Source organism: Tigriopus californicus, chromosome 5 (assembly GCF_007210705.1).
Source record: "Tigriopus californicus strain San Diego chromosome 5, Tcal_SD_v2.1, whole genome shotgun sequence".
NCBI lineage: Eukaryota > Metazoa > Arthropoda > Copepoda > Harpacticoida > Harpacticidae > Tigriopus > Tigriopus californicus.
In genome coordinates this window covers 14349478-14373949 of record NC_081444.1, presented here as the reverse complement: position 1 = coordinate 14373949, position 24472 = coordinate 14349478, and the positions used below count along the sequence as shown (strand labels likewise).

The following is a 24472-nucleotide window of genomic DNA, read 5'->3' as shown; positions in this document are numbered from 1 at the left end:
TGGCTTTCTTCTATTGTACTTCTTCTTCCCTTGGAATCGTGGGAGTTGGGGGTGATGGGGCACGGGTGCAAAAGAGCAGGGGAGCGATGGGGGGAGAGAGAAAGAGAGAGACGGGGAGAAAGAAAGAGAGAAAGATTCAGAGAACTTCGACGGCACTGGATAGTACTGGATATCCTATTACCGTGGAAGGGACGGGGAGAGAGAGAGAGAGATAAGGCTTGCCAATGGAAAGTCAAGCCGGAGCTGAGCCTTGGCAGGCCACAAGACCTTGGCCCTAGGGATCGACATTGTGCGCTTTCGCTCTACTCGCTGATTTGTATCCTTGGAAGGTGGACCTGCTTCACATTCACTCAGCAAAATAGGGACCTTCAATGAAATAGCCCTCCTAAATTTAAGATACAACTGGCGTTATGAAGATCAAAGTGTTCCATCAGCTCCAACATGTCTGGAGACGGGATTCCGAAGTTCCACGTGAAGAGCGTATCAATGATGTGCATGTACCAGGACATATTCTTCCCCCGGAAGACCCTCCCAAATCCCCGCTGAAGGTGGTGAGTAATAAATCGATTGGTTGTGATCAAAAAGCCCGCACAGTTTGCTCGCATATTTTTGGACCATGAAAGGTCGATGTGGATCACCTTGAAAATTTGACTCATCATTTTGTTATTTACTTATTACCATTGGGTTGTAATCAATTCTCATACGAGATTATGAAATGACAAGGCATTCCTTACAGTGACGTCACGTTAACTAAAACCTGGCATTCCAGGCAGTGTTTGAAAATTGGGACCCAATATTGTCCTGGGTACATTCTTGCTGAGAACATAAAGTGTTGATTATCTCTCGATGTAAAATACAACCCGTGATTTGTCTCTCTCGCTTTGAGCAGCGAGAAACCTACCTTCCTCAAGGAATTTGGAATGGATTCAAATATTTGAAATTTGGTCCACGGTTTTAAAGCATGATAGGCCGACGATAAAGTTGCCGTACAGTGTAAATGGCATAGTTTTTTTTTGAGGATTCAAGTTCAACCTCGGCCCAAAAATCGAGGTCGCTCAGGTTGCCTTGATTGCGTCTTGAAGTAGGCGGTCACGTCAAAAGAAAGATGACTTTTCAATCACCTGTCCACCCACAAAGACACAGATGAATTTGCTTCTGATTCATCACCAGAGACATAACTTTTCCGGTCTCTAAGGCATGAAATCAGTTTAGCCAGACAAAAACGTTTTGAAGTCAAATTCCCTTTCTTCCGTTGACTCCCGACTTCCAAAGTTCAATTCCACAAATACATCTCTTTGAAAACACCTTAGACGCAATCCCATAAAATGATCCAATGAACTAGGTACCCTTGAAGGTCTAGGCAACGGTTTGATCAATATCTCTTTCAGGTCTCTGAGTTGGAGTCATCGAATTGCAACTCAAATGTCCCCGAAAGAGCCGAATGGGGAAGTCAATTCGAATTCATGCTCTCATGCTTGAGTTTTGCCGTGGGATTGGGTAACATCTGGAGATTCCCCTACTTATGCTACAGAAATGGCGGAGGTGAGTTACCAAACAGACAATGAGTTGGGTCTCAATGGACCACCAGGGGGCGTTGGGTTGTATTCTACACCTTTTCTGAAATCTCTATATGCGCACATGAAGTTACTGTATACCTCGGCAAATGTTGCCGATGACATGGAAAACGGTCCTCAAGTGTATTTGGATGAACCAACTTTCTTCCACTTGTCAATCACCGCCAGTCACGGATCACTCAAGCATGTTATTGGACCAGAAAACGTTTTCTCGCTGTCCATTCGCCGTTGGAGTCGCCGTCCGTTAAAGCAACATACATTGACTGTATTAATATCTGACGATCCTCTTCCTTTGTTTTAGGCGCTTTCCTCATTCCTTATGCATTGAACATATTCCTGACCGGAATTCCACTGTTCTTTATGGAGCTCTCGTTTGGCCAATTTGCGAGCAAGAGTCCGGTCGCAATTTGGTGTATCTCGCCTCTCTTCCAAGGTATTTAGAACATTTCATCCTATGTGTTATCATCACGAGTCCAGGTATTTCGACGATGAAGGACATCTTCCGTGTTCCTGGTTATATCCTCGTCGTTATGCAGCCTTGACTGCAGATCCAGTGTTTTTCTTAGTTCGATTGTCTGTCTTTCGTCTCAGAAACTTGATATTCAGTCAGACAAGCGATATGACCGCCTGAAAAAAAGCATTCCAGTGATGACAAGAACAAAACAGACAAAAACGAGCGTCTATTTGCAAAACACCGACATTGCATCTTTTTAGCTTGCTCGTGAAAAAAGACCCCTTTGAAGAACGACCTTTGTGACGACACTAAAAAGTCCACTCTGAAAAGTGACTAGCAATACAATCAATATTGTTAGAATGGAGTTTACGAGTTGGCTGAAACGAAACGAGTTGGCTGTCGTGACTTTCAAAAGATACAGGGAATAAATGTGTCATGTGTGAATCCGTTTCCGAAATTAGATTCTACAAATCGGCTATTTTGATTCAACACGCAATTCGAAGATCTCAGGGTCGCTGCCATATCTAGACACTACCAAATATCTGTCTTTGACCCAAAGGAATTCAAGCAGTACGTGTTTTTTGCAATCTCTTCAAACCGCAATGCCTGAATTGGGCAATTTTGACTCATCCAATGTTCGTACTTCCAAAAACCCGTTTTTTTGCAAGGGTTGATGTAGGAGTCTCTCGAACAGTTCAATTTTGTACCCTGATTCCCGTTAGGGATTAGCTATGGAAATTCCCAACCTTTGATCGTGGCTCGATCGAGACAATTTTTCATCTTCTTTTCAACTGTATTTTGTTCTGGATCCCTTCAAACGTTTGGTTGACCATAAACCTGTCCAATTGAAAAAGTACAAGTTGAGAGAACTTGATCTCGGAAAAGATGGAACAAGGGCCTTTCCTTTCATCAAAGTATTAAGACGGAGACATCCCAATTTAAAGGGAAATAAGCAGCGGATTTCAAAGAGCCTCCAAGTCTTGATTGGAAAGTCACGAGGAGTTCAATTAAGCTGTCTCAAGGAAGGCGCACTTTTCTCAAAAACAGCCTTTCCCACTTCATGCCACTTTTCCGAGAACTTCAAATCCTCTCGAGAGCATACGTTGTTAAAGAAAGATTGGATGCAAATTTTTGATGTGCGCAGATTGTCTTGTTAGTACAAGTGTGACCTTTGCTGGCTATTCCTAATCCTTAAGCTTTCCCGAAGGTTCAACAGCAAGCAGTGAGGGAAGGCTTAGGAGTGAAAACCATTTGCACTTCCTTTGATGGTCCAGATTACATTGGTTTCTCGTTTGAATCCATTTTACCGGATCAAGACTTCCGAGAGCGAATAAGGCTGTTTCTGGCAGCCTTTATGTGGATAGCTTGGAATGAGTTAGGTCCAATCTAATCTTCTGTGATCTTCTTTTCAGGCATTGGGTTGTCGATGTTCTTGATTTCTTTCGGTGTTGGATTGTACTATAATGTTATCGTCGCTTGGGCCTTGTACTACTTTGGTGCCACCTTGAGCTCGCTCTTCGATGATGATCTCCCATGGGTCACGTGTTCCAACTGGTGGAACACCAAAGGTACAAACGATAGTCTCGTTTAATCTTTGTTTATTTTGAACCCTTCAGGGGGATTGTTTTTTCTCTCTGTCATTCTGTTTGATCGCCAACAAGGTTAGAGCATACACAACTAGATATTGGGGCCCTTTTCGGGGAAACCCCTTTTGAATGCATATGGAAAAGGTCAATCTGATATTAATTTCCAATTGAAAGACTATCTATTTATCACGTGAGTCATGAAATATTTGATAGGAAAACGTACTTTTGAGAGAGGAAATATTGACCCAATAGAATAACTGTGATGTCGTTTATCTATGCCTTGACATGTCATTTTTGCCGTTCCAAGTTTGTACTTTCAGCAACCAGTTACTAGCCAGCATTATCCATTATTCATTTTTCTTTTACTAAGTTAATGTCCGAAAGTTGAAAATGTTTTCAACGTACTGTCGGAACAAACAGCACTACTTGAATCGTTCAAAATCTTAGACTTTTTAGGGACTGGTGTTTTCTGTCAATATACCGAACAGGTATCTCTAGCACTTGTTCGGCTTCTTTGCATTGAGAAAGTTCGACCGTCATAGACGTGGGAAAATGCACCCAGAAGCTTGTAACGTTTGTATCACGATTAGTCATTACATTTTCAAATGTTAATATTCCACGAAACAATCGATAAAGAATGATACCAACCTCTGCCCAATTTTTTAACCTAAAATGGAACGAGCCCTCCTGAAGAAATTAATAATTTGGTCACGTGTACTGAAAAAGTTCCAGCAGACTCCTAATCAAAACGCCATGCGAGCCCTTGGAACGAATGCTTTCTTACTCTCTCTCGATGGTTCGAGCCCCCGTAAAAATAGGCCAATTTATGATTAGTTGTTCCCAGAGCTCTATCCAATCTATATTCAAGCGCATATTTCGTTGAATCTTCTCAGGTTGCCAGGAGCTCCATGATGTCTCAAGGAATATGACTGGAAAGGTTCCTGAAAACTACGACTCTGCGGCTCAAGAATACTTCACGTAACTTATTGTTCCAAACGTTTGACTTCTCTTCCAAGCCTTTTCAGCACTAATAGAGCGTTTTTCTTTGTAGTCGGAACGTGCTGGAACTGTCACCTGGGCTCGAGGATCTCGGTGGGATGCGCTGGCAATTGGTTTTCTGTCTATTTTTGGCCTGGGCGATTGTCTTCTTGGTCCTCTACAAAGGCGTCAAGAGCTTGGGAAAGATGGTTTACTTTACGTCTTTGTTCCCCTACTTCATCCTGACCCTCCTACTGATCAAGGGACTCTCACTTCATGGGGCCATGGACGGGATTTGGTTCTATATAAAGCCGGATTTCTCCAAACTCCTTGAAGTCCAATGTTGGGCCGATGCCGCCATCCAAATCTTCTTTTCTTTGGGTCCTTGTTGGGGAGCCCTGATCACCCTGTCCAGCTACAACAAGTTCTCCAATAATTGCTTCCGAGACGCCATTGTCATTGGGATGGCCAATTGCGCCACCAGCTTCTTCGCCGGGTTCGTGGTCTTCAGCTTCGTCGGCTTCATGGCCTATGAGCTCCAAAAGCCCGTTTCGGAAGTGGTTGCCTCGGGTAAGTGACATCCTTTGAGACGCTCATCACCTCACAAAAGGAACACATTGGTTTAAGCCTTTTCTTTCTAAACGCCTTTTCTTTCTAATAGGTCCTGGTCTGGCCTTTGTGGTCTACCCTGAGGCCGTGTCTTTGCTTCCTGGCTCCAAAATCTGGGCTCTGCTTTTCTTTTTGATGCTCTTGGCTTTGGGCTTTGGTACGCAGTTCTCCATTCTGGAAACTGTCACTTCGATCGTAGTGGATGCGTGGCCAAAACGTTGGGGAAAGGCCAACCATCAGTAAGCCGACTACGCGAGTCTTTGGGCTTTATCGCATCCAGACAACACTAATCGATATAATCTGTCAACTTTTTTGCCTAGAGTGGTCTTGGGATGCGCTTGCACAACTGGATTTGTTTTGGGCCTTTGTATGGTCACTCGTGGCGGGATGTACATCCTTCAGCTCTTGGATAACCACGCTGGAACGTTTTCCGCCCTAATCACCGGTAAGTCTACGGCAAATAACTACCAAGTCAACATAGAGCAATAGAAGCTCGTTGATATTTGACACCCCGCCGAATCTTTAGCATATCCAGTTTCAGTATCTCCCTGAAAATGAGACTTTATCGACTGAATTTCCTTTCAGGCGTGTGCGAGGTTGTTGTCTTGGCTTGGATATATGGTGTGGACAGATTCCTGGGAGATATCCAAATCATGTTCCAATGGAACACCAAAACCAAGGCTTACAAGTAAGTGCACGCAGCGCAGCATTTGCGAGACCATTGAGAACACCGCGATGAATGATTCTGGAGAAAGCAGTATCCCTCTGACCTCAATACATGAAATTAGCCTCTCTCAATCAAAATTTGTGCTTAGACATGGCAGGCTTTGACGACATTATGTCGTCTTTTCATGTTTCCAAATATCTTCTCTAAACAACTACCGAGGTCGCCATGGTACCAGAACTGCTCCTCTATCCAAGGATTAAAAAAATATCACGTTTGAGAATTTGCCTTTGAATTGGCTTCATGAAAAACACTCTCCATTTCCAGGTTGTTCCATTGCTTCTGGAAGACCATGTGGAGATTCGTCACTCCAATGCTTCTTCTGCTCATCTTGGTGGCCACGTGGGCCGGATATAAGCCCATGACGTACGACAAGTACGTTTATCCAATGTGGGCTAATGGCTTGGGATGGGTGGTCTCTTTCATTTCGGTCGCCGCCATTCCATTGGTGATGCTGTCCAAAATCATTACCACTCCCGGTCCCTTGTCCGAGGTAAGCACTTCATAGGATGATTTGGAAATCTAGGGATTTTTTTAATAAAAGCTATTTCCTTATTGTAGCGAATTTCCAAGCTGATCAAACCCGATTCAAATTGGGGCCCGCTGAATGAAGGGGACTACCAGAACGCTCAAGATGGATGGGAGGAAAATGGCTTCTTGGAGGGTAAAGAGATGATCGGTGAGTATGCTTTTGTTGAACGAGCAATCTTTGCAAAGTTGCAAAATTGCATTTTTAAACAAAGACTATGTCTAAACTTATCACATCAAGTCATGTATCGGTATCGTCTCTGTCCAAGTCATTTCGAAATCAGGAAGTACTTGCAAAGCGATATGATTGTTTTGATCTTATTTCAAAAGAACCGAAACAATATTCTTGGAAGCTGTTCGTAAGATAATCACAAAGAGAAGTGAAGCTTCACCTTTATGTCACCGAAAAGTAAAGAGGTTGAGAGACACGAGAAGATTTGCAGTTTAAGGTTTATTTTCAATACCTTCTCAAGTTGATTGAAGCTTTTAATTTTGGGAGCTCCAGATCTCAAATATATTCCACTTGAGATCTTTGAAATGGGATTGAGGCCATAAAAGTAGCTCTTAACTGCAGAACGGCTTGCATTTTTTTTTGACATTTCATTAGTATGCTTTGATTCCTGAGTCCTATTGACGCCTTCTTTTGCAGATATGAGTAAGGATGAAGGCAACACATTACTGAACTCGTTGGATGCGGTGTGCTAAAGCGTTTATTTTGTCTGATTTGTCACTGAAACCCCACCAATCTCTCAAACCAACCCGGATGCTGGATCGACGGCACCTCCAGCATCTTACCAAACTACCAACCAACCAACCAACCAACCAACCAAATAACCACCACTTACTGGCATATGAGACATGTATCGAATACTCGACATCTTAGTTCCTTACTGTATACTGTATCAAATTTATGAGCTGAGTGGAAGCGATTACTTGAGAAATCCTTCGGACCATTTTGATTCGCGATAGATGACGAAATTTCTTTGCGAAAATGTACTAGATGTTGCTGTTGGTTCTCGTTCATTGGAGTTTGGTTGTGACCCAGATTCGACCCTTTCAAGTATTGCTAATTTTAAGCTATCCCTTTTGTCACTTGTAGGCTCATGTGCTGAATAAACTATTAGTAGAACAGCCTTCCAATCATGGAGTTGAACTTCCATGAAAAGTACGTCAAGTTCCGTGAAGCTCCCTTGGCTTTGAACACTCGTGATATGGCGTATTTTTTGACTTCGTACTTTTTGACGGACCAACAACCAAGCTGAGATCTGTTGATTCCTGTCAAACAACTCCAGCACGCACCCACATTCACACGGGGTAAAATCCTCTGCTCTAGAATCAAGTATAGTACTGGCTGCAGTCTATGATTCTTGCTCAATCCTGGTTGTCCAACCAACTGAGCGTTAGGACTCCATGACACCAAATTGTGGCCACAAACCAGCCAAATCAGCCTATCCAGCCAAATGTTGTTCCTTACTCTGCTACTTTGCTACACTCCCTTCGTTGGCCTCCATCAATGAACAAGAAGACTGGTGTAGGCTACTTTAGTCTCTAGTGTAGGCAAAGTTAGTGTACATACATGCATAGTGAACAGGATCTGATTTGACTCGATACCACCTTTGTCCACAACTTAGCAACAAGTGAAACTTGACCGCATTCAAAACATTTACATTCTGCCCGTCATCTCTACTACGTTTATGCAGGAAGATTGGTAGCATTTTGGTTGCATCGTGTGCAATTAAGTTGGCCCTGACCGAACATTGTCGAAACAAGTCTGGAGTGATTAAGCTGGAATTCCCACTGTCCCAAATTTCAAGGAAGTGCGATGAACTGATCTCTTGAATCGGAGGATTCACTTTGGGACTCTCACGACATCGAAAATAAACAGACAATCCTGGAGAGACGGAGAGAGAAATAGGTGCTAGCACTAACAGATTCTCAGTCATCATTGGGGTATTTTGTGAGTCTGACTCGCTTCAAAGCCGTGACGCAATGAGTTTGAGACATGGTAGAGGACTAAATCTTTAGATCACTTTTCGAGCGGAAGTCTTTTCCAAAGAATATGGCCAAGTTCTCTCAATGTGCTTCGACTTTGTGCTTAGTTATTGGCGTTTTCGTACATTCATGCCGGAGTTCAGACCCATCCGAGTTCCTCACCGTGTGTAACTCCAATTTGGGGTCGCTAAGTGTGGCCCCTAAATCAGGCGTGGCTTTGATCGTGGGACAAGAAAGTGACAATCCGACCTTGTTCATAACTTACAACGATATTCTCGAGTTTCAATGCGAGTCCAAGGCCCGGAACCAAGAGGTGAAGATCATCCATAATGAGCTGGACAAACGAAACGTCATATTAGTAAATGTGACCGACTTTTCGCGGCATGAGGTGTCGACCAAAATACACGTGAATGATCTGACCACCCAAGGGCCGTGGAACTACCGCAACTCCAGTATAGAATGCCAAACTCGGGCTTTGGGTATTCAGTCCATTTGTTCCACAACAGTCCTGGTGGTTCGTGGATCAGATCCCGAATCATGCTCTTTCAATCGAACTCTTGATTGCAATATTCATCCCATTGTCACGGAGCTCTTTGCATCCAGGGGAATGGGAAGAATCAATGCCAGTCCATTCAACAGTGTGGTGAGGTACTCATTCTATAACCAGTCTCGAGATGCTTGGATTGAATGTGAAAAGGTGAATCAAAATGGTACCAACGTTCTGGAAAATGTTGTCGATGAGACAGCGGTACACAACATCAAGTGCCCGATCCAAGTCTCCAAACCTCGGCCCGTGATCATTCGGATTGAAAAGGTGACCAACACGGCCTTGGGAGTGGGCACCCCAATCTTCGGCCCGCCCCCGAAATCACAGTATTCGTATTTCTCACTTGTTGTCGATTCTTTTATGTTGTCACAAGCATTGGACAAAGACGACGGTGGGGATAGAACAATGGCTTTTATTGGCATTGCCTTGTCAGTCGTTTTGTTGGCCGTGTTGGCAGTTTTGGCCTACATGTGCTATCGTAACAAGTTTGCTCGGGAAAAGATTAGCAAAACTAGTATATATAGTAGCATGGTCCCGTTGAAATCCTCACAATCTCAGGGGTCGTATGTCACTTCTGATGCTGCTTCCATGAGGACAGAGACAACCACGGATTACGAGAAGTTGATGAACATTTTCAATGACCCCATGTTCTCCGAGCACTTCTTCCAAGAGATTACCCCGAATGAAGACGACAATAATGAGAAAGAGAAACCATTTCATGCCATGGACAAGAGCAAGTTGCGGAATATCCTCCGAAAACAATTGAGTGGCGATCCGTCCAAGATCAATCCTCACCTGAGTCTCAACCAGCAAGTCAATGCCTTATCCTATGATCCAAAGCTGGAGATTGATCGGGAAAACTTCAAGATCGGACAGCTCCTGGGTTCGGGCAATTTTGGATCCGTCTACGTCGGCGAGGCCTGCGGATTGCTTCACCCAGGATCGTTGGATACGGTCGCCATCAAAACCGTGGCGGACTTATTAGACGTATCCCAGTTTTCTTCACTCATGGGAGAAATGAAGATCTTGACCAATTTAGACCTGCATCTCAATTTGGTGAACCTTTTGGGCTCTTGTACATCTCTCATTGACCAAGGAGAGTTGTGGCTTCTCATCGAGTATTGTCCCTATGGAGACTTGAAAACCTTCATCATCAAGAACCGAGCCCAGTTCAACAATAACATCACTGGTCTTGTTTCCACTGATTTTGAAGTCCGAATGTTTCTCAAGTGGGCTCACCATATAGCCAAGGGCATGGAGTATCTCTCGTCCAAAAAGATCATGCACGGAGATTTGGCGGCACGGAACATCCTTCTGGATGACCAACTCATCGCCAAGGTCAGTGACTTTGGTCTCTCCAAGTCCATGTACGACAGCGTTCGTTACAAGAAGGAAAAACGCCATTATGTCCCTTGGAAATGGATGGCCTTGGAATTCTTGTGTGATGCTTGTTTCACCCTGAAGTCAGACGTCTGGAGCTATGGTGTGCTGTTGTGGGAAATATTCTCCTTGGGCCAAGAGCCCTACCTCTCACAAGAGATGGATGTGGTAATTCAATCCATCAAGACCGGTCAAAGGTTGCCCTTTCCGAGCGAAGTTCAAAGTCTGCAATGGGCCAAACGAATCTATGACACGGTCATGGTTCCATCATGGATCGCGGATCCCAATGCAAGAATCTCATTCTCTGAAATTGTCAGTCTTTTCGAGTCGGAGATGTTTGTGGACGAACTTGACTCATATCACAAGCTCGTGGGTGAATATGAAAGCGTGAAAGAGTTACTATTCAACCACGAAACTCTATCCAAGCGCAATACACTAAGTCGGGAAAGTAGTGACGCCGTTGAAGGCCATGCAGGTTTGACCAAGATCCCCAGTGATGCGTATCATAGACTGTTCTCTGTGGAAGAAGACGCTTCGAACCCAAATACTCAAACAAATGGCTACGTGACAGTCACGCAAGTGAAGGCCAAGTCAAGAAATAACACAGATTCCTCAACTCAAAGTACCGAAGATGTCAAATCCAGGGCATCCTCTGATCAAGGATACGTCAGCCATTCAGAAATGAAGGACCGGAAGACGAGTACGGCCTCCTCTAATTATGTGCCTATTCAAGCGCTTCGCAGAGGCCAGTGAGACACGAGAAAATCGATTGCAACCTCTGTACCTGATTCTGTGTTTGAGAAAGAGAAATATCTGTATCCGAAATATATTAACTTCAGCTTTATTGTCGTTGTCGAGGACAAAGCAGTTTCAAATCCAAGTCTGCTTTCTAGAGGCTCCTATTTGGTTTGATAAATTTTCGGGATATTTTGGGATAATTATTGAAATTGTAGGGATTGATGTGAGACATCTAACATGTAGAAGACAGTTGTTGATCTGATTGTTTGTATGCATGGCCAATTTTATGAGATAGAAGACGCCTGTTTCAGGACAGCAAGAATGTTGGTTCAAAATCATCGGGTCAATTTTTTTTTCGTGGGCCTTTTGTGATTTCGGCGGAAAATGTAAACCTTCAGTACATCTCAACTTCAATAAACAATGAACAATCTACTGTGTGTTCAAGAGTTTCTAAAATCCAAAGATAAACGAGGATGCTAAATTACTATATCTGAATAACATATTAATAGCCTGTCGTACCCTTTCTGGGCTTGGTGTTTGCCAATGGTAGATCATGGACTTATAGTTAACAAACTACGTACATGAGAATGGGATCCAAGACAAGGTTCTCAATTGCTTAAGAAGTTTCATTTGTGGTAGGAGACAATTCTTTAAGGTCGAGGGATCCCGTAATGCCATACATGATGTCAAGTTGGTTGTTTCTCAGGAACCCGTTTTATGTCCTCTTCTTTTTTATAATGTTCATTGCCACGCTTCAAAAGCATAGTATTAATGGTAATGTAGTAATATCTTTCTATTTTGATGGCAAAAAAGCTAGTTTGTGGTAGGAATGATCAAAATTCCGTTAGTCTTAAGTTACAGATGGGATCAAATAAAAAAAATCACGGGAGGTTGCGACTAGGGCTACCAATTTACATTTTCAGTGGCATGTCGCATTACTAGCGAAATAATGGAAACCCGTTAGTTGGTCACAAAAAGCAACCCTGATTTTTCTTTGATCAAACCCGGGTTGCTTTTGGGATGAAACCTAATCTTTGATGTTACGTTGGAAACGGCTAGTGCTTTGACTTTCCTAGCTTTCTAGCAATCCTGATTTTGAGATCCCATCGCTAGTTAGTCTGGCCAAGGACACAAGAGAGAAGTATGACTTTTTTGTGATCACAAAACCTTTCCCGCCAACTTAGGCCTAAACCAATGGTGCAGAATTTTTTTTGTAGACTATATTGACATACATATTGTTCAAAGAGTGTGACTAATATCATTTTTGTAACCATTGATGGTAGGTGCTTCAAATAAGACATTTAAGTATACTTAATATGACTTCTATTATGTCTTTAAGTACAATTGCTGTAAAATTTGAATTAGATATTCTTTGTAAAGCAAGAATTGGCTCTAAACACAATCAATCAATATGTTTTTGCCAATTGTATTGTTTGAAGAAAATTGTTTCAGAAACATCTTGACCAACTTTCAGGCAATTTGGTGCTCTTGTTATGAATCCATGATTCTCAATTTGGGAATGGACCCCAAACTCAAAAGTTGGCATATTATAGCTCTGAGCTACATATTGCTCTTAAAACTCATTTGAATATTTTAAAATCATGGAAGGATACATCTCAACAAATATGACACCTTTTTTAATTGGCTATTTTGGATCCTTGTGCTGAAAACCCTTCTTTTAGAGTCTAAAACTCAAATCTAGTGGGCTGGACTTCAGTCTTACACTGTGTGATTTAAAAATACCCTACCTTTTATGTAAAATTCCTATTAAGTAGAAATTGAAGCTCTACTCAAAAGCAACTCATCTTTTTTTCACCAATGCCTGATGCTTTTTTGTCAAATGTGGGTTATATCCAGATTATCAAAAGTAAAGGGTTACCAGCTGATCTACCTCCAATTTTGGGCTCGTAGTTTCCAGAATTACTTCAGTTTGGTTGAGATAAAGGGTGGTTTCACTTCATTGAACTGATGATGTTTTCGCAAAAAGTGGAGAAACAGAAACGTTGGGAGTTGGCTGTGACGTTTCCTCAAATTCTTCCACCGAAAAATGCCCAGAATCAGGGTGCTGCACTAATTTTTTCCTTGAATTTCCTTTTCTTTACTCTCATGGGGAACAAAGAAAATACCCAGCAAAAAAAGAACCATATCAGCCTGATTTTTTTAATTAGTTCTTGACACTAGACTACTATCCTGGCTTCATATCATTATTAACGTATGAAAAAAGACCGTTATGATTCAAAGGACAAATCTAATCTTTAATTGGTGCCTTTCACTAAAAATTTGAAAGACAAGAACCCTGGAATCCCTGATTTTGCATTTGCTACAAAGATATTGAATTTTCGCGACGTATGTATATCGTTGGTCTGATTCCGACTGACTGAAGGGAAAGGAAGTTTATTGAACTCGAAACATGGATAGGTTGCGTAGGTTGGAGAACACAATGAACATCACAGATGGAGAATCAAACGTTCTTAGGGCTCCACTGGATGCTTCACAAACATTCAGGGTAGGACAAAACTTGTTACGTTTCAAAAAGGCTCGAATCATTTTGGTTTGATGATTCAGCGCTCTCTTGGTGCAATGCAAGAACTTAAATTTTGGTGTTGAGTCACTGTATTGGAAAAAAATTTGTCGGAAAATTTGCTGTATCCAGAGAGATCAATTCAGGGCATCAGTCGTTCCTCAATAAAAGGAACGAATTACAATTACTGTTACTCTGGTCAAAAATAGTAATTCGTTACACAACCGTTACTCGAAAAAAATATGACGCCATTACTCGTTACAATCACTTTTGCTCAAATTTTAGATTACCAATATTTTATGGTTTTTGCCCAATCAAGACCATTCTTCCCTGAAGAAATTGTGTTTTTGACTCAAGGAGTCCAAATACGTAACATTCGAAGATTTTGTGTCAACATTTTTAGTCAAATAGCCTTGGCATTATAATGCTTTGAGTAATCAAGACTGGGGCCCTGGATGGGATAATGATTGTTGAAGGTTTGAAACAACGTCACAAAAGTCATGTTGGAAAACCAGTATTGGACATTGTGAAGTCGGTAAAGCTTCCCTGTGAGAAGTCTTTGCCTTAAGCCGTGGAAATGAGGAGGCTCTAGAAATTTGATGCATCATAGTCAAGCTAAGAAGAGATTTTCCTTTCTTGACAATTGCACTCAATCAGCTCTTCAGTCCAACGGAATCTGATCATAGAAAACCATAACTAGAATGCTTAAGCTCAACAGGAGCTGTACCGCATGAGCATGTTTTCAGGTCTGCTGACGCTGGTGGAAAAGGGACACAGATATTTCGTGAATTCTCGCTTCAGGCAAGTTGAATCATTCTCATGAAACGTTTGGTATTCCTCTTTAATCTTAATTTCTTTTGAATCTTACAAACATACAGGTAGAAAGAGCGGTAGAATAATAAAAACATGCTTTTTGGGGCATAAACCATGTAACACATAAAACACGTATTCGGACAGTAGTAGAGCAAATCACGTACTCTATTGATTGCCCTTGTTTAGCAACGCATGTCGAAAATGTAACAAAATGTATCCGAAATTGCAACGCAATGATGAGGCATTCGGAATTTCGTTTCAATCTCCCAACAATGTGCTTGAATGTTGGCGACATGATTGCACCTTTACGTAATCAAGGTAATTCCGACACCTTTGGAGGTCAGCCTCAACCTAGGCTTGTTCCTTGCCTTTCAGTTAAGTGTTTCCACCACATGAATGAAAACTTTAACTTGGGCCCATTTTAACCCCTTCAAAATTTTGTTCTTCAAAATGTGGTCGGACAACTTACTCAAACCCGTTTTATGAAGCATGCTAGACGAGAGTAATTGCTTGATAAGGAGTCGTATTAGGGGTTTCTACTCTGAAGCTGGACGAGCCGTCAACGATTCAAATTTGTACCATAGTTGTCCTAGGTAACTTGACTGCGAATGAAGCCTTTTTTCCACCAGCGACAGCTGAGACGAAAACAAGCGATCGCAGCGCCTTTGATCGATCTATATATGAAGTTATCTATGAATCTGATTGACAAGATGTAAACAATAAAGGAGCAAGAACAATTTCAGATTAAAAAAACCAAAGTCACCCTGAGCGTAGCTAAGAGCAAGCACAATTTTCAACTCTGACTTTCTTTGATCGCAATACGCTGGGTGGAGTTAGCAATAAATGGAAATTTCTGTTGAAATCTCAGCAGTCACGAGATTAACGAAAATTTAAAGGCCATTCTGGAAGGTGAAGAAGGAACGAGTAGCGAGTGATTCTTTTAGTTTTTGGGTCGTCACAATTACACAATTTTAAAATGTAGTGCAATTACAGTTCCTTTTTCAAAAAAAGGAACGAATCACTGTAATTTCGTTACTAATGCCCTGCATCTCATGCAAGTTTCGTCATTGCGGGAATATTTTCCTATTCATATTAGATATCGCTTTGGGTACATATAAAAATGACACTTGACCCAATGGGCAGGCCACAAAAGAAGCCAAGGGAAAAATGACCATGGCAACCTCCACCGACACCTGACGGGGAACATGATATGGTTGTTGGAGGCGCACGTAGATAGAAAACATGACGTAAAACGTGATTTTGATTAAAAGAGTCAGAAAAGTCATGTGAAGGCTGCTAAAATAGTTCGGTCTATTTTGAACTCTGCCGGCTTTCCCCAAGTTTTTGCCCCATAATACCTGAAAAAGGATAGGAAAGGTAATATGAATTATTGCATATGTATATATATCAGTCTCTTGACATCAAGGACCTCCTGAAAATGAAGTAGGAGCTTCCTGGAACAGTTAGGAGCTCCCGTGCTTCAGTTAACAAATAAAAACACGGCTCAAGGAAAAGGTTTCATTTCTCACTCTTGATGCTTATTTGTTTATGGTCTTCATTATTAGATACTAAAACGAGCCTCAAATGTGCTTGCACGTGGAGCTGATATGCCAACTTAGCAGTCATGCTAGAAAGTGATCATTCCAGGCTTGCCTTTTGGTGTCATTACGAATTAATTCATTACAAATCTCAGAAAACAATTAACAAAAATTCGAATACTTCTATAGCTTGGGATTTGCTCCCTTTTTCAATCTCAAAACACGTCAGGAAGAAGGAAAAAGCTCAGATTTGACATCTTATTATGGTCTGCTTCTTAATCATTTGGTATATCATGCCATGAACAACTGGAATATGGACGGGGACGCTTGGTTTGGGAATTAGCTTTTCGCCATTGAGTAAACGCATTATGTTCTTCTTCAAATGAGAATGATCCCAGGCTACAACAATTACTCATTTCAATTTTCAGCTTGATCGAGCGACTGGATCAAAAGTTATGCCGTCTAAAAAGGCACTACAAAGCACTTCAATGAATGAACGAACTAGCCCTCTTGTAGTAATTGATTAAACAAAAGAGGGCTAAGTCATTCATTCTGTGCTCTGTTATGTACTGCACTTTGAGAGGGCATAACTTTGGACCCAGTCGTTTGATTGAGCTGACATTTGAAATACGCAATCGCAGGGATCTGGGGCCAGCCTCATTTGAAGAAGAATTTAATTCGTTGACTCGAATTGGAGTTGCTAATTTTCAACCTTACCATCCCCGTTCATACTCCAGTGGTTCATGATCATACATAGAAAAATACCTCAGGGGTTAAGTAGGTACTTAGAGAAAAGTTTTACATATTAGACAAAAGGCATTTACCCATTAAGGCGTCATGGAAAATTGAATCTGATGCATATTTTGAGCAGTCTCCCATTACCATCAGACTCACTTTAAGTGAAGGGCTTATTTCATATTAACACACTTAGTTCACTTGACAACTCACCCTTTCATGCTTAAATATGTAGCAATAAATAGCCACATAAGACACCATCTCCAAGGTAAAAGCGAGGCCCAAAATTGGGTAGGTGACCTTGCGAAGTAGGAGGGAAGCAGGAGTCACTTGTTGTGGATATCGATGGGTTCGTCCCTCGCAAATGGCCGCAAAGACGGTGATGTCGAAAAACCGCATCAGCTTGAAAAGAATTGTGATGCCAACGCACAACATGATTCCTCCGCAAATGATGATGCGGCTCATAGTCTTCTCTCCACATTTGAATTTTAAGAATTGATGCGCAAAGATGTACAAGAATCTGCAATAAAACTATTTTGATCATTATCATTCTTTCTTTCCTGCGTTTATTACTGTTCCGTGGAAAGCAATCTCGTGCAATTCAAGATGTAGTTTAACTTCTTGCTTAACGTAATATTCATATAACGGATGTTTCACCAACAAATTAGAGTTGGTCGATCTGGTTAGCCCTTGAATTTAATGTTGCTCTGGAATTTTGGTCAAAGAATTGTTCAAGTCAGACTTAAAAGATGTAAGCGTATCAACGCCTTTGTATTCCCTATGAAAGTTTGTAGGAAGCAAATTGAACAGTGAAGGAGTCTAAGAAAAAGACAGTGGATTTCATTGTTGTAGCTACGTTGGACTCACGTCTTTCTGATCATACTCTAATGAAAGATTTAGTCAAGAAGAAGCTTGGCGGGCACATGGTTTACGAGATGAGGCCACAGTCACACAATTGACCAATTTTCTTTACAGTATATATTTAAATAAGCCCTTTTTCCAATAAAAGACACAATTCACGATTGAATTGGGCAAAGTGAGGAAGGAAACTCATTTCTCTGTAATCAGCGGACCGTTTCACGATCAAGAATTGGAACATCCATTTGACTCTGATGGATCGAGTAAGGGCTACGACATGAGTAGGATTGGAAAGACTGATTCAGTGATGATCTTGCTTTATAGACCAAGGGAGGTAATTGCTTGCTCCAATGTCGACAAAAGCATTATTATGAAGTCTCATGATTCGATGTTCGGTAGTAATTAAATATTTGTTCTATGCCTCGGTCAACCTTCGATTTAAAACAACATGCAAAAAACTGCATATGACTTGGTTTCTAATCAGGTCTGGCGATTACTAAATCTCAATTAAAAAAGTTTAGAACAAATGGGCCACCTTCCTCTTGGTCAAGCACAGGCCGAAAACTATTCACCCCTTATGTCTCTCCCCTACATACATTTAGTTTATCATGTGCTGTAAATATCAATGTTTAAACCGTCCTTAAGCTTCTTTTGCAAACCAACCATTCAAGCGGCCGAAATAAACTTTGTGAATTGGAACATTTCTACGTGCTTGGGAACAATTGCAAATGTCAAGCCTCAGACCGAGTTTAAATATCAAGTCTGGTAGTCGGAGGGTAATGGACGATGGAATAGCTTGTACTTCATTCCATCAAATCACTTGTCCAACTTATTACATCTTAGTTTACTAATTGATTAAAGATCCTCAATAGACAAAAAACGAATGTAGCTGAGGTAGGAATTACTACCAAAACTAACTTGCTCGATCAACAAATAAATTGTTTTTCGAGACAAGTTATTTGACGATAATGATGATAAAAAGGAAGGGACATACTTAACATCACAACGATTCTGACTCTAGAGCTCAGGTCAACATAATAATAGAAAAAAAATGTACCTGGAATTCCACAGTTTAAAGCAAATCCAAACGTGGGTTTACGCTGTACCTGTAGATGGCGATTCCAGTCCCATCGATGGCCGTTTGTAGAAGAGTGAAGACGGCAAAAAGGTCAAAAACATGGCAACCCCAAGAGCCAATCCAATTGCTCAAAGGATGTTGCAATCCAATGGCCAGACCTTGAAACACCCCGGTGAAGAAGGACATCAGGTTAACCACGTGGTTGTGGAACAAAAGCTCCGCTATTCTGGAGCATTTGTTCTGGTCGGAGGCTCGTTTCAGTTCCCGAATAACGATCCATTTTAAGCCCAGGCCCACGAAATAGAGGATCACAAATAGGATGCCCCATCGTGTTTGAGTTGATGGGGGTAAGTTTTTGAAATACATATCAGTGACATTGGTGCCTTGAAGGTTCATTGTCAAATGAGGAAGCCTCATTTGAAACCGAGAGACTGGTGCCATGACGATAAAGTAGGCCTTAGCGCGAAGAGCACAACGCCGGAAAGCATTCTACACATGACATCTTACTCGGCCATCATACTTAGAGAGGAATGTCATCTATCATCCAGATGTACGCTCTGTCTGTCAGATACCGCTTTCTTGTGTTTCTCTTGTGAACAAACTGCGTGCAAAATGGGGCCTATTTGGTTGTCAGTTCCACATTGATTTATGAGCGGTCTTTAGCAAATCCTTACGATCATTATTTGTTATAGCGTTTATGTTAACACAGTAAGCTGTTTCAATAGTATCAGTGCTAATATCTTGCGGAACGAGTTCATACTGGAATCTGGTCTTGAGCACTTAGATGGGACGGTCGGACGGATCTGCTATTAAAGCACCCTTAAAACAGAATGCCAGGAAACCACATTCTTATGGGCACTATGCTCATTAGAAAAACCATAATTCATGGCATGTGAGGCTGTTTGGAGGCGTTATGATAGTTTTCCAACTCGTATGGAAATCTGATGTTTCGTTGCGGTTACACTTGCAAATGGAACGTAAGGCAAGGTTGAAGAGTAATCTTCTTCAGTACGATAAGTCCAAGTAATTGCTTAACGGTTTAGAACTAGAGTGAATTTTTGAGCATAAACACAATTTACAAAACCTTGATTCTACTGGAGGTGGATGCTAAAAAGGAAATGGTGAAAGTTAATCGAGTTTCAAGTCGTATTTCTAAATTTTCATCAATAATTGCTCTTATTTCTAACGTCAGTCCTAAAGGCAAAATAAACGAAATAGAAAAGAGAGACGCAATTGACCAAAGACAAGGCCAAACCCAAAGCAACATAATAGATGGACACGGGGCTCTGAGAACAATGGCAAACATTGTTGAACCCAGCGCATAGCGGATTTTGATTTTAATTTCCCATTGAGACCTCGATATATGGACTTTATTCATCATTCGGTTTCGAGTTGAATTAAGCCTGGGTGGGATATAATTGAGCTTTTGAGGTAAGCAATTGGGTCCAAAGGTTGACAAATGGTAATTTTTTTCGGCATTATGTATCTTGTCTTAGTATACATACAGCAATATGAATAAAGGCAATAGGTCTACCTGTCATTGACTCAGAGATTACAGTTACCTCTTTTATTGTGAGAATTAGATGAGACCCTTCTATGAATACATGTAGAGCAGAACATGCAGCTCCTTAAGGGGCTGGTGTTCTTTAATCAACCATCATGATTTTTTTAATATCAAATTATGGCTTTCAAGATTTACACCATAACTAACGAATTTCTTGATGGAGTTGCGATATGGTGGGAGGCATATTTTTTCATCCGATGTCTTCCATGTTTTTTAGACTTGATCTCACTTTGAGTTGTCGTCATCAATTCTCCAGAGAATCTCAAGAACTATTGAAAGCCGACACAAACAATCGTCACGTTGGAAAGGAAAAAGTCTTAACAACTGGACTAGCTCAAATGCTTTAGCACAGGACAATAGAACTAGCGTCAAGGGGATGGGCCAATTTGAAATGATTTGCTCAGACTAAAGAAACCAGGAAATGATTCAAATGTGTCTTGAACGTGAGCAGAATTGCAGCTTATATATTTCTTTTTAAGCATGTATTATTTACCATATCTTGAAAGCATGATTCCTCCATTTCTCTTGATCGTTTTGTGCCCGCTCAACAGAGAAATGGCAAGACAAATCTGTTGGAAAAGGAAGCGGATTCGGAAGAGCGGAAGTCATTAGTCACTCAACTTACGTTCAAAGGAAGGTAGACCCTGGGATGAAAGTGCATGCTTTACTAGTTTTATGTATTTCCATCTATATACTTTATAAATATATCTTCATGTTGATTTCCTGATTCATAGATAATTATTTTCAGTTTGATTGCAAACTACAACTTGAGCCGTCTGTTCCATGGAATGATCAAAGGTGTACGACCTTCTTCGGACTTTCTTATACTGAAAAGGCACATTTTAGCAAATGGCGGCAAATTTGAAACTCAACAACCAAGCGCAATACATGGCCTACACACTGGTTCGACGATGAGTCCAACGACACACCTCACTTCTCCAAGTCTCATGACTGGCATCGCCATTCACACGTAACAAGGTGGTGGTTGTAGTGGTTTTTGTCTTTGAATTTCCCTCCTCGACCCTCTGTCTGCTCAGAGGAACGGCGAGGAAATTAGAGTTTCTTGAGCAATGGTTGTTTGGGACGTGAATGAGGTCCACGGATCCGGTGGTCCCGGCCAAAGGAAATGAGGAGTTTGAGTATTTTTGGAAGAATGGCGAGCCTCCGGCAGCTCTCCGCGTGGACCGACTCCGATTTCTCCGACTGGAGGCAGGTTCATTCACGTTAAAACTAGCTAAACGCATGGTTCGTTGTATCTTGGACACACTCCTCTTACCCGTCTTCAAGAAGAGGAGAAGAAAATGGTGAAGCACCTCGAAAACGGTCACTAAACTACAACCCATACAGAGGCCCAGGATGCCACCCACATTGGCCACGAACCAGATCACTGGGATCTTTTGATCGCGTTTGATCATGGTAACAGCTGGGTCCTTGATGTAAATATTAGCTAACAATAAGTTTTCCCGGGCATACTTGTGCAGCAAACTAATGAGTTGAAGGGCCTCTTGCCGCAAAGTCATCTCATCGGAGAAAATCACTTGTAGCACATCCTCCTCCGGCAAAGGGTTCTCATGGGAAGCGTTGAAGAATTCAATGTAACTCTCCTCACCCTTGGGTCCAAATGTTTTGGTAAGGCAGAGCTGAGGGAACTGACCAATGAGTGGGCACAAATTCGGATACTGCTCATCCAGAGTGATGTTTTTCGACGTTTGGCACGAGGATTTGAGCTTCCGCAGCATGAGACAGAACTCTGGACCACGGAGAAACGTGTGCATGTTGGGGAATGTGGACGTGGTCACGGACGTGGTGTAGCTTTGGTCTTGGCACGAGAACAGACAGGGCTTCCAAACGATCTGGCCACTCTGGTTGGTTTTCACGTGGGTGTGACTTCCGATATCGCGAAGGATGTCGTTCATGCACATCAAACTCGTGCCCGAGCATATCCGCGGATAATCGTTGTAGGCCATGGTGTGGAAGAACGGGACGCATTGGCATCGCTCTAGGATTTGATCATAAGTGGCAGCGAACAGGCAGTTGGAAAGTCCATATCTGGAAGAAGAGGGCGGTGGTGAAAGAAAGAGCGATGATTGCTATTGGATTGGACGGCTTTGTTAGAACATTTGATTTCAATCAGACTGTGATTGGCTACATTTACTCTCCCATCCGTTGTTCTTTTTGATTAGAGCATTGACTTGAAATGGTGCAGAAATGGCAATTTATCGAGACATATTTATATTTTGACTAGCTAGGATTGGTCACGTGCAAGCTTCACCACCAGGTGACCCTTGACGATATGTTATTTTCATTTAAGGATGATGGGCTCTTACTGATGAAATTGATTATTTTTTTCTTTTATATTTGCCAATACCTTTGCTATGATCCGTTCTCAAAGTCTGGTAAAGCCCTACCTTTTTGTCTAAAACGCATCCAAATTAGATATGGAACACATTTCTAGGTAGAAACATTGTATTACAGAGTAACAATGTGCACCCGAAAAGTTATTCAATTGTTAGCAAAAAGGCTCAAGCGGAATCCAATTCTCAATTACTTTCAACAGCTAACCCTAATTACCCCTCTAATATCAAAAGACTTCTCCATTTCATTCCCCCTTTTCGTTTCAATTAGAACTTTAAAAAGACCACACAGAACCAGAGGGCCGAATTGGGCTGACTTTATTGTTCTCACGTGAAATATTTCTTGAACTGTGTGTTTAATTTTGTTATGGAAAATATTTGGTCTTATCTTGAAAGTGCCTGGAGCTACGTGGTACTTCGGACTTGTACTTAAAGCTCTTTCCTAGGTTTTTGAATCTGCCTCTGATTTCAAAACATCCAATCTTGTTTACCTGTATAAGCTACTCGGCAAATATTTGAACTCGAGCTCTCCATCAAAGTAGCAACCACGTTCCTCCGGACTGAACCGCCAACGAGCGGCATTCGTGGTATCCCGCAAGGTCGGGGTGACGGATAGTTGGGTGACGAACCCGGGACTAAGATCGATATCACTTAGTGCCATGATGGGCTGATCCATATGAGAATGGATGGCCAATTTGAAGCCTTCACCGCGTTGAGGGGAGAAGGCGTAGTCGTAGACTTCGGCATCCAGGAGCAACGTGAGTCCGTTCTCCTTGCCCAATTGGATACCGGGCTTGATAGTTCGTGTGTAATTGGTCATTAGAACCTCAAAAGGTAACTGACTAAGGGTTTGGTTGAAAGATATTTGAGGCTTGACCAAACTGCATAACCCGTAGTCGGTCCCGAAGAAAGGCAACAAGTCCGTATGTTGCTCGGTGTCCTTGAAGGTCTTCCCATATGAGGCTAACAAAACGTTGTTCTCTCCAGGTTCTTGAGCGGCTAATGTTTTGAAATACCAGCCCGCATCTGTGATGAAGTCGAAACTTTGACTCTCTTGCCATTGGTCAATGTCTGGCATTGTCTGGGCCTCTTCTTTCGAAGTGGTCTTCATATACATCATGTCTGTGAAGATGCCCTTTCTCATGACCTCTTCCGAGCTAAAAAGAGCCCTAAGTTTTTCCATTTGACTATCCGACAAATTCTCCTTGAGTCCAAAATAGGCCTGCCCGAGGACGGAATGAAGCATGGATCCATCATGGTTGAGGCCGTTTTGGAGAAAGAACGACCTTCGACCTTGATTGATGTTACACAAGGTGACGGAGGGAAAGAACACGTGGTCCAATGAGGCTCTGAAAGAGGGATAGAATACAAGAATCAATCAAACCCTGCCAAGGCAAAGACAGTAAAAGCTCTAAGTTTTCTTCCTTTGTTCTCATCTAAAACGGTTGGCCCTTTTCTAGATCAACGTCTAACATCGTTTGGTGGGTGGAAGGAAGATGGTTCCAAATTTGGCGTGTGAGAAAGCCAATGCAGTTTCTTGACCAACGATTTCTGACCAGCACATGGCACACAAAGAGTGTTTTTAGCGCCAAAACATTTGGCCCATGTAAGTAAGATTTGCGACCCTGAGGCTGCACGATAGATATATTTATGCTTACCCTCAGGGCGAGGTCCAGTATTGGATCCGTCCAAACGTTGGGGAGGGTTCAGAATTATTGCAATGCTTCCATTGTCTTGCAAGTATGTGTCCAGTCAAGGCAAAAATCATATCTGTACCGGGGTTTGGCCATCTATGAATTGCATTGGCGCATCGAGATTTGAGAGCTAATGGAACCGAATTGTCTGTGGAACGCCATTTTAAGAGGCTCTAAATTGGAATTGCAAGAGAGCGGGAAAGGTTT

At 41.9% G+C, this 24472-nt stretch overlaps 3 protein-coding genes across 4 annotated transcripts in view; 2 read left to right on the top strand and 1 right to left on the bottom strand.

The window, feature by feature from the left end:
• The first annotated feature begins 281 nt into the window (after nt 1-281).
• Nucleotides 282-7586, top strand: LOC131879997 (sodium- and chloride-dependent glycine transporter 1-like). The gene is made up of 12 exons (XM_059226497.1): nt 282-551; nt 1389-1542; nt 1876-2007; nt 3441-3596; nt 4508-4592; nt 4666-5162; nt 5254-5440; nt 5522-5646; nt 5787-5889; nt 6193-6418; nt 6487-6604; nt 7103-7586. The coding sequence occupies exons 1-12, from the start codon at nt 411-413 to the stop codon at nt 7156-7158; spliced, it is 1980 nt and encodes a 659-aa protein (XP_059082480.1). The 5' UTR covers nt 282-410; the 3' UTR covers nt 7159-7586.
• Nucleotides 7587-7718: 132 nt separating this feature from the next.
• On the top strand, nt 7719-11216 carry LOC131879995 (vascular endothelial growth factor receptor 3-like). The gene has a single exon (XM_059226492.1). It carries the CDS (start codon nt 8513-8515, stop codon nt 11123-11125), a length of 2613 nt encoding a protein of 870 aa, XP_059082475.1. The 5' UTR covers nt 7719-8512; the 3' UTR covers nt 11126-11216.
• Nucleotides 11217-20654: 9438 nt separating this feature from the next.
• The window catches only part of LOC131879996 (uncharacterized), a 47740-nt gene continuing 43922 nt past the window's right edge, over nt 20655-24472 (bottom strand). For both annotated transcript variants that reach the window (XM_059226495.1, XM_059226496.1), the window contains exons 3-4: nt 23063-23920; nt 20655-22266 (exon numbers count right to left, since the gene is read on the bottom strand). In XM_059226495.1, coding sequence (XP_059082478.1) covers nt 21111-22266; nt 23063-23920 — 2014 coding nt within the window. In that variant the 3' untranslated portion in view covers nt 20655-21110. The remainder of the gene's footprint in view (nt 22267-23062; nt 23921-24472) is intronic.